Source organism: Wasmannia auropunctata, unplaced genomic scaffold (genome assembly GCF_000956235.1).
Source record: "Wasmannia auropunctata unplaced genomic scaffold, wasmannia.A_1.0 LD336095.1, whole genome shotgun sequence".
In the NCBI taxonomy this organism is placed as follows: Eukaryota; Metazoa; Arthropoda; class Insecta; order Hymenoptera; family Formicidae; genus Wasmannia; species Wasmannia auropunctata.
In genome coordinates this window covers 2,082,171-2,099,359 of record NW_012026795.1, presented here as the reverse complement: position 1 = coordinate 2,099,359, position 17,189 = coordinate 2,082,171, and the positions used below count along the sequence as shown (strand labels likewise).

General features: G+C 41.0%; 1 protein-coding gene across 1 annotated transcript in view; it reads right to left on the bottom strand.

Annotated features, from left to right (window-relative positions):
* LOC105462691 (insulin-like growth factor-binding protein complex acid labile subunit) overlaps positions 1-17,189 on the bottom strand; it is a 202,842-nt gene that overhangs the window by 48,507 nt on the left and 137,146 nt on the right. The window contains exon 4 of the mRNA XM_011709493.1: positions 5,060-5,098. Coding sequence (XP_011707795.1) covers positions 5,060-5,098 — 39 coding nt within the window. The remainder of the gene's footprint in view (positions 1-5,059; positions 5,099-17,189) is intronic.

Here is a 17,189-nt window from a genome sequence, read left to right as displayed (position 1 = left end):
GTTTAATTCCTTTCGTTTAACAAAATTTTATAAAGGCCCTTTTTCTAGTTCGTACTCAATTCTCCCTCGTTCCAATTTATCTCACAACTTAACGACCATGTAAAAATTATGATTAAAATTACGTGCTCGGGATTCGTGTTACCCGAACGAACGAACGAACGAACGAACGAACGAACGAACGTTACGCAAATTTGTTAATGGACGTTGACGATTTCGGATTTGGCATTCCTCTCGCACGGCCACGGGCGGAAACGAATCCCGGGTTTTCGTGCCGAATTCTTTCGAACAGATGTACGTTATCGGATTACAACGAGATAGGGAGATAGGGAGAGCATCGACGTGAACGTCAGATCGGATCGTATTTCTCTCGAGGAAGCGTAATGTGGTACGAGCCTGCACCGGCATCGGGAAAGCCGGACCGGAACAAACGGGGAGAATGGCGAAATGGGTTGCCGAGAATAAGGTTAAGTTCCAGGATATCGAAATTCATGGCAAAATAGCGAAACGGTGTACGAGGGGGAGGGGAGGAAGGCACATACGACGGCGCGAAGGTGAAATTTATGACGCGGCCCGAATATTTGAGCGCACGCAAATGCGAGAGACAGTGACGTAATACTCGCGCTTTTAGAGCGCAACTTCCGCAGCAGAAGAGGCTGACGAGAGCCCTTCGTTATTTCGGACTCTATCACGATTTCGATTATTTCACCCTCCGCTTCGATCCACTGTTTTTTCTACGATCTGTTTTTTCTCCCATCTCGAAAGTTCTCTCGAAAATGAATTATTCACGTTATTTTTACGCTGTCGCCGCGTAACTTTGCTCCGTCATTGTTTTAAGTATACAAACTGTACTAGCGATATTCTAGCGTATATTCTTAGTCTTATACGATTTCCTAAATAAAGCAAATATTTTTTTACGCCGACGTATTATCGGTCTCCATATTTATCTTATGTCTCTTTCGATTTCTTTTCTGATTTTTATCATTTCGGTTCTTCTCGTTCGCTGCTTCGTATCGTTCACCATTCTCCGCTCTTGTCGTTGTTTTGGTAAGGCTTGTGTATGTGTCCCCGGAATAATAAACAGATTTATTTTTCTCTCCCTCTCGACATTTCTTTCCTTACCTTTTCCTCCATTTCTCTCTATCGTCTCTCTTTTCTCTCTTTTTTCTTTCCTTTCGGCGCTAAGACTCCCTTGAGACTTGTGCGGGGAGGGAGGGGGGGGGGGTTATACTACTGGCAAGAAAGTGTGTCTCTCGCGATGATGGAACTCGACGCCGAACGGTAACTCTCATGAGGAAGAACGGGTTGCGCTAGGTTGAAGCCCCCATTGTTGTTGAAAGCAACAGCGACGTCGGGGCGAGAGGAATCCGATCGGGGCCGCTCCTCGATCACGTATCGAAACGTCAATCGTAATTGTCACGACGGTCGAAATCGATATCGCGCGCATAGCACGGCGATAAAGCCGTGACGGTGGGATTGATTTGGTATTAAAATTTCACGCCGACAAGCGAGAATCGAGTGGATTACGGATTACGGAAATCGTCGGGTCGAATGGTTCCCGCCCCGCTAAAAAGGCGGGTCGTTGGCAAGAAAGTTAAAAATCACCATATCGAATATTGGATCACACATACAAATTAGAAGAAAGGAAACTTATTATACATCTAAAAGATTATGCTTATACTTTTTCTAAAAGTACACGGGAAAGTGTAAATTAAGACATATTAATGCATACATTAAGAAATATGTAACGCAAAAATAATTAACAGTCAATGGGAATGTGCGCAAACATAATATAAATTCATTACTTAAAGCCACATAGATTGTAAACAGAATACAAAAGCATATTGATCTAGTAATTATTAAGAAAATCGGATAAAACAGAGATTAGATTTTGCAAGCTTCGGGTATTCGAATTTGATACATCTTGAATAACAAAATTCTAAATTTACGACCCGAAGATCCACTAGACCAGCACATTCGCCGCGTAGGGATTTTGTATTAAATAAATAAAGAATAACGAGAGACCACCAGAGAAAGCTCCGAAACGGATTTGGGCAACAAGGTTAAGCACTGGGATATCGGAATGTCCGGCGAGGTAGAAAAGAGATTCGTACGGAATACGATGGTAACTGTACAAATAAAATGGAGTTCCTTTTTTAGAAAAATCAAAGACGAGAAAAATACGGTTTCCTTGGCGCATCCATCGTATTGCGGTGGTTTAGCAGCGCATGGCCGTTAAACGGCAGCCAAGCAAATAGAATGAAAATCGTTCTAGGAGAGATGCACGAGAGAATCGACTTCTCCGGGTGGATTAAAAGCGAAGGACGACACGTCGCTGTTGATGTTGCACGTAAAAACGAAACAAGGGAAATGCGAGGGTGCAGAGGAAAAAACAGGGATGTATTAAAAAGTCCGGCCGGTAGATGGACGATGGATTTTTATAACATCGGACTCTGGCGTTTCATAATAGATCATCTTTAATGTGACGTCTATTTCATACATCATATCCTTTCTTATGCTCCAGCAAGAAATAGCACGAATACCAAGTGCCCTACTTCTGCTTTCTCATTGTAAGTAGCGATGAGATGCCACGTACAGGAAATTTTTAAAAATGTACATTTGGCCAAAAAATATAAAACTCTTAATCAATTTTAATAAACGAAATTACTCCCCGTTTATAAACATAAATATGTAATAAATTTACGTATCAAATATTAATTATAAATACGAGAAATATATTAATGTATATTATAATTAATTTATATCTAAAATATACTAAATTTATGTGTACAATAATTACAATAAATATTAAAATATTATTAGGGTATAATAAACATTAAAATATTATTTCCAAGGGTTGATAAGATTTTTTACATCCCTTAATTCCCAGACGTTGTCTACTTCAATCAAATCAGAATTTGTTGAAGATTATATAATAATTGACTAAATTCCTTGCTCGATACAGATCAGAGGTGTTGATGCGATTTAAATGAATAAAATAAACGTCCTCTCGTCTCAGGTGTCCGAAACGGTGATGAAACTGAAAGCCCTATCCGTTCTACGTGACGCACACGAAGATATAGTTGCCAAATGTACCTATAGATGTACAGTGCGGTCGCGATATCGGAATTCGCGATATACGTATAAGGTGGGTGAGCCAAAGTAACCGCGGGAGTGCTTCGAAATGGGTTGCGGGAACAAGGTTGAGTTCTAGGATATCGGAATATATGGGCGAGTAACAGTGCAAAGCACAAGGGGAGGTAGCGCGGATGAAATTTATGGCACCGACGGTAAGAGAGATCCCTAAAGGAGAGAGGAAGAGAGACGTGAATAGAAAAAGAGATGGGGGAGAGATAGAGAGAGAGAGAGAGAGAGAGAGAGAAAGAGAGAGAGAGAGAGAGAGAGAGACGGAGAAAAAAGAAAACATGTGGAGAGAAAAGAAGAGTGTACTCGAGGACGTGGAATAAAATTGTTCGATCTTTACATAAAACACTAGAGCGCCCGTCGAAGGCGAGGAACGAGATACCTCGTTTTGCCGACGCAACAACATAATTCTGCCGATTCGATCCGCGTCGATAGGGACGTATTCGTCCCGGGGAAAAAAGAGGAGAAACAAGAGAGAAAAGAAAGAGAGAGAAATAGAGGCCCGAAGCCGCCAGTGCTTTCAATGTATCCGGTGAAAATTCTCTGGTGTGGCAGGGGATCGAATTCCTGCCGGCCGCTTCTGTCTCGCGTGGAATAATAGAACGCTCCAGGACGAATAATATTTAAGAAAGCGGCTTCGCTTCTCTTTCTCTCTCTTCGCGGCAACGACGGCGATGGCGGCGGTGAGCCGTGGAATAAGGATTTTATCGTGAATCGCCGTAACGATCGTCCTTACGACGCGATTCGCCGCGCTCTGAAGGGCAAAACAGCGGCCTCACAGATTGGCTTGGGTTCAAGATGAGACTCGAACGACGATGCCGCAAAGCACGCGTACCCGGAGAGCCTCGGTAGACGTTACCGTGTCGCCGTTATCCCCCCCATGATGCATCCTACTGCTTTTTCATTTTATCTGAAAATTCTACGCCATATAAAATCGGCAGTAATAACTCGGTTCTTACATCGCGGTGTAATCTGGCTCATCCTACCTGAATGTTCCACGCAATCAGATTTGAAACGAGAATGCTACTTTCAGATTCTAGCATGCGGTCGGACGAGCGCAGTGGAGTGAAGCAGAAATCTCAGTAAATCAGTAACTTTGAAAAGTTTTAGTACTCATAACGAGAAGAGGCTGATTTCGATTCTCAATAAAAAGTCAACTATTTCGATCGTATTCGTGAATTACAAATATCTCGAAACGATTTTTATATCAGTTATAAAATTTAATTAACCGCGGTGTCATGTGGTTTTTACGAAATTAATTATAATTTTTCAACGATGTCGAAATTAATCACATTTTTATGATACAATTATTCTCAATACTTTAATGGCCCTTGTTAATTTATCGCGACATCATTATGTAATTGGTAATTGATCGAACGTCATATAAGGTGATTACGACGCGTTATTATTAGTTAATTTAATTGGCCGGGCCTTCTCGGTAACATCGCGTGTACCAGGCAAATGAGAAGCTAATATAGACGACTATGTACCACACGGTACATATTGGACCGCGTTCAAATCGAAACTCAAACAATGCCGCGGACGTGTTTCCGAGATCGTCAATGGACGCTAAGGAATCTGTGCTAAATGTTTTGCCGCGCGTCCCGAAATTACTTTGAACTTTAGCGACCATCTACGCCGACGTTTGCTATACACATACAATTGCGATACAGTGGAGCAACGGCAAACAATGTTACGTCAATTTAGTGAGATATCGATTTTGTGATTCGTATGAAACTGGTGTCCAAAGTCCAGTATGTTTGTACTTCTGTAAGTGACGTCAAAGAGACACCGTTGAATTTCTTTTGTTGCTCGCTTTTTTGTCGGGGTCAACAGAACAATTTTAATTTTCGATTCACGAAAGTATCGCGTTTGGCTGAATAGAATTTATATATAGGTAATATAAAAAAAGACTCACCATGCGCGTTTTCTGCTGTTCACCTCTCTGCCGACCACTCTGAAAACCAAATCAAATTGGAGCAATTAGTGGTCGTTATAGATGTTTATAGATATTCTCAGTCATATATTTAGTCAGACAGCAGTTAATTGATAAGATGCATATAAATCGATTTATCGCAAGCCCCGTAATTTTATAATTACGCCAGTGCAGACGGGTATCGTTCTTGGGGCAAATTAATTTAACGAGTTTTCGTTCGTCGCCGACGAATTCCTTCGAAATTTTCCATAAGGATCGTAATCCTGTAAAGAGGTTACGGCAATGCGACCTTTACTGAAAGTGGCTTTAACTAGTTAAAGTCCGTCCCTTGTCGACAGGAAATACCTCTAACCGCGCCGTTGCAGTCGACAATGCCAGAGTCTCATCGGGATTCCGATATATCGATAATATAGAGGAGCGCAGAAGGAGCGATTGTAACGCGGCACAATGCCCTTGTAACATTGCCCTTTATTACCTAAAGTTATCTGTGTTACCAACACGAATTAGACCATTTGGCTTGTATTTAGACCTTCCATGAAGACTATTCACAATTCTTGCCAATAACTTTTATAGAATTGTTTTGTATTTTCCTTATAAATATAATCAGTAAACTCTTTATCGTGCGCGAATTAATGGTAGATATGTTTCAATTAAGTTAACAAATATAAATATTAACAAATATAATTTAATCAATAACTGCTTTTTAAAAGTGAAATAGTGAAATCACCACTGATTTTCAGTGTTTATCATTTTTCAATGGCATACTCTGAACTGTGATAAGCAGTGACCATTTTAGTGTTGTTTCAGTGATAATATACTGATTCAAGCAATAAATATCACTGAAAGATAGTGAGTTTCACTGTCAAACAGTTTTGAAAACTGAAATTCACTGTCTTTCAGTGATATTCACTATTTGAGTCAGTATATTATCACTGAAACAATACTGAAATAATCATTGTTTTCACAGTTCAAAGTAGACCACTAAAAAATGATATACACTGAAAGTCAGTGATAATTCCACTAATTCATTTTTAGAGAGCGGCTTTTACAAAAAAAAATTATAGGAATTCAGGCCAATGTGAGTTTACAAATTATTTCTGACTTCATCCTGTTCAATTTCCTTTCTGAAGAAAAAATATTAAAGTACATAAAGACCTAAATTGAAAGTGCGTAAAGAATGTAATTGTGTTATCGTACAAATATGTGAATTTATTGATGTATTAATCTGTATTTATGTTTTAAAGTTCTTTAAACACATATTTTTTATAGTTGGTAAAAGAAACAGGTCACGTTAGACCTATCCGAAGTGCGCCACGCTACAAATCAGGACCTTGCTAGGATTAAATCTATCTCTCGCGAAACGAAGCGCCCTTCTAAGCACGGAGAATCGATCGTTGCGGTTTTACTCGCTCGCTCGCTCGCTCGCTTGCTCGTTCGCCCACCGCGAAACAAATTCACGACGCACACCGGGGGCGAACGTGTTCCGTCGTTAAAAATGTAAACTCCACGATCTTACGAGCGCGGGCATGGTTCATTTGCCTCGTAAAAGCGAAACTAATGGTCGGCACAGAGTTATGTACCCCATATTGGCTCGCATTCAAGTCGAAATTCAAACCGCGCCGTGAAACGCGCGGCATGATCACCGGCCGGGTCGTTACGCCCCTGCTGGAAACACGAAATCAGCTTGTCAGATTATTAGCCCTTTCATTATCGAGCTGAATTTATGCAAAACGTCGATAATTTTAGACATTTTAAAAGATTAATGTCCCTCGGTATTGTCAAGTTCAATATAGATGTGGAGTTTTCATTACAAAATAGATTTTCCCATATTTTGGACCGATCGTCTGTAAATTTCCGGATAAGGGTTCGATTTGCGTCGAAAATTTCTTCGAAGCTAAAAGTCCGCATTCAAGGACCAAAAAATCTAATAGTCATTTTGTACTCGGTATCTTTATCATAAAAAATACTATTTTATGATACAATCATTAAAGAGAGTAGATGAGTCAGAATCAAGAACCTGTCTGTAAACAAGATAGCATCAAAATGAAAAATTGTTGAAGTATATAAAATGCAATATCGGTGCAATAAAAAATTTATAGGTTCCGATATTTCATTCTTAATCCTATACTAAATCCTTCACCGTAATAGAACTGCTCAGATGACGAATCACAAAATGTGGAAATATAACGCGCATTTCTACGAATCGTTATACGTTCTCGAATCGGCATGAAAGCGATGCCCCGAGACACGCACATGAGATCATCGTAGAATGGAACTCGAGGTATTACTGCCAATCGTGAGAAGCCAGAACATCCGAAAGGAATTTTATTCTCTCTTGCAGGAAGCATTCGCTGGCGCGCTAAGAGATATCCGAAGGACATTCGTTTTGGAAACGTTGAGTTATTCTTATACTAAAAAGATTATAAATATGTTGCGTGAAATTATGAACCTCGTAAAAAACTTTTTTTTCTCTCGCAAGGATTTATACATGTATGTATATTTATTTGTGGTGGTAACATTTTATTACAGATTTAAGATATAATAATGAAAAAATAAAAATTTGTTTAAAAAATTTTAAGTATTTAATTTGACGTAGCCATTTATTCGTAAAAAATATGTTTTATTGGAAATTCTGGGATTTCATTTCCAAAATATCAAGTATCTTTCTAAAACTTTTATTTCGTAAATTAATAACCTCTTCTCTGTTAAACCTTCAATAATATTTTCAATTTCGATAGAGAATGAAATTAATAAATTCCTATAAAATATTGTAATTACGATTAATTGGAACAGGTCGACAAATTATTGTTGTAAAATCCCATCACTGTAGAATGTTGATTATGGTAATTGAAAGGAAGTGAGAGGGAGGAAAGAAGTTATCAATTCTTACCGGGGAAATAGTCGCGAGTGGATTAGATTCACGTAATTAGAAATCTTGTCGCGTGGGATATAAATGGAGTAGACATTTCCATTCCCGGGACAGGAAAACGGATCTTCAGTTTCTGAAATCTGCGCTCGTAATTTTCTCGCTTGTCCTAGAAGGAACACGTCACGTACAAATAGAAATAAAATTACAAACAAAGAATTAAAACTTGCGTTTTTGCATAAAACAAGTAACCGACAAACTCAGAAAATTATTCTTTTCTTCTACCTGAAATAAATATAATCATCGATTCTGTTATCGCGCGACAATATTCTGTTTAATCACGCACTATAAGTAATTTTAAACCTTCATGTAATATTGTTTCAAGTTTCAAAAAAAGCACATATATAAAGTATGCATTTCGGAGTAGACTGACTTAACTTCTCTTTCTTTACACACGCTTTGATATTCACTGAAAATGTCGCATTTACAGATGTACTTAAACGCGAGCACGGAGTTTCCGTGAGAAATATGGCGGATGGTAAGAGCGACCGAGAGCGCTCTCCGAGAGCAATCCCGGCCGTAAAACGTCGCAGCTATACGCCGGCAGCGGTGAGGCGGCGCGAATTATCGGCCGCGCGATTCCGACAATTTAGCGATCCACCCGTTGTGCGACGACACGACGACAACGCTATTCAAATCTCGCCACCCTCTCCCTTCGCCGTTCCCCGCCGCTGCGCGCCATGGCAGTAAAACAAATCCTTTTATCCCGAGCGAAGCGTTTCGTCTCCTCGAAACCATAGCCGCGTTCATCCCGCAGGATGTGTTCAGGATGAAGGGTGCAGAGAGGACGACGCAATTCCACACCGACAGAGAATACCTCGCTCCCGGCTGCAGCAGCGGGAGGACGGAGAGGTGAGACGGCAGAGTGGCACATTGCGCAACGCAGCACGGCTGCATCCTGCCCTATGCTCTCGCGCGTCCTCCCTTCCGCCGCCTCCTCCCCGCGCCGCAACCCGGCGGTGGCTGCAGACGGCGCATAAGCCACTCGTCATTATTTCATCGAAGTCGGTGGTTGGTTCAACAGGTACGTTTCCGGCGCGATTCCGAGTCCGTGGAAATCGCCGTGTTTGCAGAAAAGGCGGCAGAACAACGGAGAGAGAACAGCCAGATGCGCGACGATGAAGGGAAATAACCATACTTATACGCACAGAATATCGCAGAAGTGGAGCGCAATCTGTCTTGTAGATTATTTGGCGTAGTTGAGCTGGATTTGACAAATTTCATGCTTTGGAGGTCACGCTACTCACACTTCATTAATTTCTCGTATATCTAGAGTTAAATATTGAAATAGGTATAAATGATGATAAAAAGTATATAGATAGAATATTTGTTCAAAATTAGTCGGGGAAGAATAAGAGAGAGAACTTTAATTAGTTACGTCGCAAAAATCATGTTGACGAAATCGTCGACGATTCTTTGATATTCGTTATGGCAGTAAATTTGAGGGATGTCCTCTTTCGCAGAATTTTTTTTTACTTTTACTATCTATAAGATTCGAGAAACATGGATAATCTTTGGGATTCCCTGTGCGCTTATGCATACCACCGCTTCTTTCTACGGTGCATGCGATGCTTGCAAGACGAAAGGATGTCGAACATCGAGAGCTTCGGCGGAACTGGCCTCGAGCCAGAGCATTACTTCCGAGAAAGAAAAAGAAAAGACTCAGAAGAGACGATACATGCGCGGGAGAGAGAAAGATGAATGGTGAATGAATGAGAGAGAGAAAGAGAGGGGTGGGGAAGAGAGGAGGAGCAGGAGGAGGAGGGGGAGAAGAGAGGGGAATAGAGACCGAGGGATGGTAACCCGAATGAATATTTAATTTCTGCATATCTCACCCCGGGTAAAGTTCAGAGCGACGGGATGGCCGACTCGCTCCCAGGAGGGTGGAAGGAAGAGCCCCGTGTCCCTTGTACTTCTCGGCAGCCACCGTGATATAGGGTAGACACTCCCGAGGATCTCTCGCTACCGCTACCGTTGCTCCGCCGCTATTACCCTATCCCCGCACAACCCCCAATCCTTTCCCGCCGTCCGTAGTTCGCTCTCTCGGCTGCTTTCCACCGTGGTCGCTCGTGGCCGAAGGACCAATTACGACCTTCCTTACGAGAAGGCGATGGAGGCGGAGAAGGCGAGGGTGAGGGCAATGAAGAAAAAAGCCAGGATAGAAAGAGAAAAGAAAGAAAACGAAAGGAGCGGGGACGACGCAAGAGGCGGACGAGACAGAGAAAGAGTGAGAGAAGAGGAGGAGGGAAAGGCGGAGGAAAAAGGCAGTGAGTACTTGAAGAGTATAGAAGCAGGGGGGGTGGTTGAGAGAACGAAAGAGGGTGACCGGGAATTTTAGACGAAGCTATTTCCACGGAGATCTGGATCTTAGACTCGATGGACCGCAGACTATCGAGGAGAGGCGGAATATGGACGCACCGCCGACAGGGCGGGTCGAGAAGAGGGACGCGCGGAGACAGAGGAATGGTGGATTGAGGGTGCGGTCGAAAGTTTTAGCGAAAGGATAAAGGCGCGAGCGAGATCGATTAGTGCGCCCAGGGTACGAAAGAGTAATTTATAGCGAGGTGCGCAAAGGCGACCGGCTCGAAAGGAAAGCAAAGTGGAATAGTAAATTATAGCGAGAAAAGAGATCACGGTCAAAGAGAAAATGAAGAATCGATGAGGAACGAGAAGAAAGAGTAGCTGAGTTGAATGGAGAAATATTTAATTCTGCGTTCTATCGTTCACCTTCGTCGACGGCGAAAAATGTAGTCTATATATATATATATATATATATATATATATATATATATGGAGATAATAATGCACTTTTTAAATGAGACTCGCTCGATGGAGACCGGATAAAGGAGCGCAGATAAGGAGAAAAGAGCTTTAGGGAGCATCAAAGCCGGACGAGATTGGACGCTAAAAATGTACATAGCAATTGAACAAAAGGAGAAGCGAAGGCTGGTTAAGAAAAAAGCGGTGGCAAAAAGGAACGCCGTCGTCGCGGCGGGCGTCGAAGGAAAGTCCGGAAAAACACAAATAACAATCAACAAGGGTGGTCGGCAAAAAAACGGAAAAAAACACGTATGGGGGGGGGGGAGGATGTCGTGACAAGTAATTCGGAGTGTCCAATGCGAATCGAGTCAGCCCGAGTTATCCGAGATAATCCCAAGGCATTTGCTGAAAACGTATCTTGTGACAAATTTTTTGTGTCATGTTGGATGCGAGACGACAATGAGATATAAAGTCTTACAAGTCTTGTTGAATCACATTTTATTGAAATTGATCGAAATAATTGATCTTGTTGCATACACGGAAAGAATAATTTTGTTGGATGGTCTAAAAATTTCGCTGAATATACAGATCTGAAAATAATTCTTGTTAGACTATCAAAATAATTTTGTTAAAAAGTTAAACTGATTGCTAGAAATATCAAAACAGCAATACTTATTATTTTTGAGTTCCTAACAAAATTATTTTAAGATCCAAATTTTTTAACTTTCCAGCAAAATCGTTCTTTCCATAATAGTTATATATAGTGCAGCTTAAATGCGCATTTTATTATCAATTATTCTAGAAAGCTAGAACAGTTGCTTAAATAAATTTTTTTATTCTGTGAATCTAACTGTCAATTTTGTCTTTTAATAATAGCCCGTTTTTATCAAACGTGCACCAAAAAATCACAAGTTAACAGTGTATATTTTAAACTCGAATTTATTCTAGCTAATGTAGAATTAAAATGTGACTTTCGTAGTAATATTAAATTATATTAGAAAATCTTTTTTTTCCTAGGCTAAACTGAACGTTTCTATCTTGATTTAACAAGAGAAGTTTTACATGTCACCGTAAACATCGCGTTCCTCGTGCTGATGTAGAAAAAAAATTTGACGATCTTATAATTTCACATTTAGATTATGCAAGAATTTTGAAGTAGTCAAAGGATTACGAGAGCGATACATAGCGGTTATTGGTGGTCGAGTCAAGGCAACGGGAGACACGGGTTAGAATGCAGATATAAAAAGTAAATAAAGAAAAAGTAAATGAAAATGAGAGGAAGCTACCGAGAGAATGGGTGAAAGGAGTGTAGCCGGAGAGGGTGGAGAAGAAAGACAACAATGAAGACGAGGGTCGGGTAAAAAGAAAAGACGAATATCCACCGGCGAGGACGAGGGGGGAAACGGGGGCAGCAGACGGGAGGACGAGGGGACGGCGACGAATGAAAGAGGAGGAAAAAAAAGAAGAGGGGGAGAAGACTGAGGCTGGTAATTTGGATCGAGTCGACCATCTACTCAAACTCCCGGGTACTAGTGGCCGCCGACCCGCCCCTGTACCCTCCCCCCCTTGCTAAAATCTGGATCTTACTCGATCTAAGTAGACCTTAAAGTAGGATAGGTCGTTTATAGGATAACGTGACGTGCGCGTAATATTCGACCCGATTCGAAAGTATGTCGCAAACATATTCTACTGTCAGAATAGGAACGAGGTTATGCGTATGATTGTGCGATTAGATTAATATGTAAGTCGTTTACCTCGGATATGTACCTCGGTGTGTGAAATAGACTTTGGAAGCCTTATTAAAACAAATATTATTGCACGAATGTATATCCGTATCTCGTTTATTTATCATTTTGAAATAGGAGAGATCGACAGACAGACAGAAAGAGAGAGAGAGAGAGAGAGAGAGACACCCATTAAGATAAAAATTATTTATATCATGGACATAAAAGTATGTCGCATTAAGGATGTAATATCTATAGCTTTGATTAAAATCAAAACATCTTTAACAAATCATATAGTAACTTGTTGAAATATTTAATTAAAAATGTTTTAATATGACATCTTAATGTATGACCCACTATAACTGACTGGCTTTACTGGTACTGGTTATTCGTAACTTGAATTTTGGACCATCAAATAAAATGGGTTCCTATAAATTAAAAATCTTCTAACTGTTTTAATATAATAGTGAAACGTGCGTTTTGTAGAATACGTTGAAATGAGATTAGTTCGCTATCTAACTTTGCGAACGATTATACGGATAGATTGCGGCGAAACGAAGCTAAAAGCCGCGGAATTAAAATTAGAATTCCACCGAATGGGAAACGCGGCAAAAAGTCAGTATAAGGAAAGGGCAAAATGGGAGAGCTCGCAACAGAGAGAAGATCGGAGGAAGAGAGAGCGAGAGCGAGGGAAGGGGAGGACATGACGACAGGGCAATGAGGAAAGCGTATGAGAACTGAGGAAAATACGAAGAGAGAGAGAGAGAGAGAGAGAGAGAGAGAGAGAGAGAGAGAGAGAGAGAGAGAGAATGAAAGGGGGTGGGAAAAAAAAGAAACGCGACGAGAACGGAGATTGGTAATTCGGATAATAAAACGGATCTAACCGAGTGCGAACCGAGAGAAACTAGCAGTGTCCATCTGGCGGTGTCTTAAATCTCGATCTTCCGCGATCTAAGTAGCCTATAAAGCCAGATAGAGTGCCGATACGGTAAGAAATACGGTAAGGAAATGGAGAATCGAGGGGAACAGAGTTTGGGTTTCACGAAAAAAACAAAACTGGGTAAAATGTTGCCGAATCTGACTCTCTCGGCGATCGATACTCGCGGTGCAATTGCGCGGTCAATTGGTCGCGTAAAAAGGAGAGACCTGAAGTAAGAATTAAAATCGCAACCATCGTGCGAACAGAACGCTTATCGGAAAGTATCTATAAAGCGTGAAGAACAAGAATTCACCCAGGAGCAGGATCGGCAAGAAAAGAAAAAGAGAAGAGGTGTTCAACGAAGAATTAGCCAGTGTGATACACGAACCGTAGATCCGCACACGCACGTAATACGTACACAGACGCGTGGAAGGAACAGACGCCCTCGTACGATGTGGCGCGCGAGAGATAAAATATCGCCGGAATTAAAATTACAATCTCCGCGGATACGACACGGCGTGGCAAAAAGTAAACGCCGGCCGGGGATAAAAACCGGAGTCGCTCGTCCTCCGCTGAGAACAGCGAGGCGAGGAAGATGAAGCAGATCCAAAGAATAGGAATGCGATAAAGGGGAAACGAAGAAGAAGCAGAGTAGAAGGGAGGAAAAAGGAAGAGATAGAGACCGGTAATTCGCGCGGTCGAGGATCGACCGTTCCCTTTACGCAAGTTAGGGCACCAGCGACGTCGACTTACGTCCCTGAATAACCCTTTACTTCAGTGTCTCTCAAATTTAGAAGGATTAAAAATGTGACTTAAAAGCGAACCATTTGACCTCGTGAACGATCTTCGTTTTATTGAAATAAATTTTACCGCGTAAAATCATTTGTATGGAACAATGAATAATTCATTATTCAATAAATATCGAAAATATATTTTATTGGAATAATTTTAACAAATATCTCGATGTCAAATAAAGTCAATATATTACTTTTTAATTAAGTTATCAATTTTCTCGATTTCACAAACTCGTATATAGAATCATGACTTGCAGATGGAGAGATATCAATATTTTCAATTTTATCAAAAGAGGTACCAAAAGAGTAGAATAAAAGTAGAAGATCTGTTATGAGAAAACTTGAGAAACACTGTTTTACCCCTTTCAACACGATATGCCCGTAGCGCTTCCCGACTTCGTCGATGTCGTATTTGAGAGGGGGGGGGAGAGGGGGAGAGGGTTACCAAGCAGGGGAGGGTCCACCCCGCGAGAAACTCCGGAAATTGGAATCTTAAATCGATCTAAATCTTCTTTATCGCCGAAGGACTCGCCGAGGAATTCTCCTGCAGACTCGGTCCCAGTATGACCGCATGCCGATCGACGTGTAAACGTAACGACGACTGGTTCCTCGCCCTCGTTCTCCCATTATGAAACGGTCGCCCTTGCATTTGCGCGAGGCGCGATCTCTCGAGACGCGAGATTCGATCTTACGCTTGGCCAATCATGCTGGAAAGTTGATCGATCCGAACGTCACAATCCGTTTTCTCATTCTCCCATCTTGCCTCTGTATCGCGAACTCGCGTAATTGGATTCGCGAGACTAAAGCAACTGTATTTTAGTAAATGGTATGGAAATGTATAAGAGTTCAAATCTCTGATTATCTTCCTGGAAGTGCTTCTAAAAAATTGTATTCTATCGCGAATCGTTCAATTAATTCTCTCAATGCAATTTATACATATATGTATATAAATTATTAATATACTTGTATATATTTATACACATATATGTGTTGCATTTATATAAAAGAAATACATATAAATATATTTTTTTCTAACACTCAAAATTCTTTTCGTGCGTTTGAGAAATGCTGTTCTAAATCAAAGCGGCCGCTCGCTAATCGTGATGAGACCCGTGGCGAAACGCAGCCACGTATCGTGGTGCGACGCATTATTCAACAGAACTTAATAAATCCGCATCCCTCTCCTTCGCTCCCTTTGTCCCAGCGGGCCGTGAATTCTAATGGGTTTTACGCCGCCGGATATGTATATACGGAGGCACAGTGACTGATACGCCAACGGCGAGAACGACTCGCTCGGTCGGCTATAACGCATAGTTCGGTAAATACGGAGTCGAAATTCAGTGACACTGCTGTATAACGGGCAGAGAAAGAGAGGAAGTGAAAAAGATAGGTAGATAGATAGATAGATAAACAGATAGATAGACAGATATATATACAGATAGATAGGTAGATAGATAGCTAGATAGGTAGATAAATAGATAGATAAATAAAAGAGAGAAAGAGAGAGAAGGAAAAAGAAAGAGAGAGTCCGCGATAGTGCATTCGCCGCAGGATTTGCCAGTGGATAGTCGATTACATGCCTCGCTTGCTTATTGCGCGCTTTGAACGCCGATGCTTGGAGACACGTATAACGGCATTGCAGGTGACGGCGGCGAGTGAGAGTCAAAGCGAAAGATTTTAGCGATTTTGCTGAAGCGCGCGATGGGAGCCAAAGGTCGACGCCGCGAGCTCCGCAAGAGCCCGAGCTTTGAGCTAGGGCGATATCATGCGCGTAACTGTGGATCAGAATTGCTATTAGCAAATATTAATCAAACGCGAACGTAATTAACGTCGTGAGACGCGCAACAATTTGAAAGATAAAAACAAAGTACGTCTACGAATATTAATACAGATTAAACGAGTTACATCTCGTATATCATTATAAAGATTTTTATCAATAAAAAATTACAATTTTTATATTTTAGAGAAAACGAGACATTAAAAATTGCACAACATAATACGCGACATTACAACGAATATTTTATATCTACGTAATATATTATATGACTGTATAATATGACATTAAAACATTGCTTCTTTTATTTCTGACTTTGGCTAGCAAAATAAAAAAAACACTCGTTTTTCAGAAGCTAAATAAAGTGTATTTTATAGAGAATGATAAATTTCGTTTTCGCTTCGTCTTCTATCTTGACATGTCTCTATTTCTCTCTCTCTCTCTCTCTCTCTCTTTCTCTCTCTCGTTCGCTCTCGCCTTCTAATTAATATTCGCCATTTAATATCAGCGCCGATAAAATGCTCGACGTGCGCGGCGCGCAAATATTTGCGCGCACAATCTGCAAACCGCCAGCGACTGAATTTGCAACGTAACTACTCGAAATTAAACACCGTCCCTCTCTTATTTCCAGGATCCGCACGCTCCTTGCATCGACGCGAGAAATGAGAAAGACAACGCCCGATAGAGAGATTTACTCAAGTTACACTCTGGATCGCGTGGCCTTAGGGTAGCTTAAATTTGATGAGATGTCGATAATTTATCTCGTTTCCCTCTCGAATACCACAAGCGACTATATTACCCCATATTTCTTTAATAATATTCGACAAAAGTCTATAATATCGGCATAGCTTGCGAATTGATAAAAATCAATTAAGATGACGCATATGTGTGTGTGTTGTATATATATATATATATATATATATATATATATATATATACATATATTTATAAATATATACATAAATATACATAAAATATTTATCAGAATTATCGCAAGTCCGTTCATGCGTTTCATTTCCAAGGAAATATCGAAATATTTCTATTCGACACAAATGCCTCGACAGCAGCAAAGTATCGTAAGCATTCCCCTCCTCCTCCCCCCCACCCCTATCGGCCTATCGGCGGCCGCATGTTCCTGAATCCGAAATATTCGTAGGATTCCATCGACTGGCCGGCTCGCTCTCCAGTTTCGGCGTCGCGCCTGTGTGGTAATCC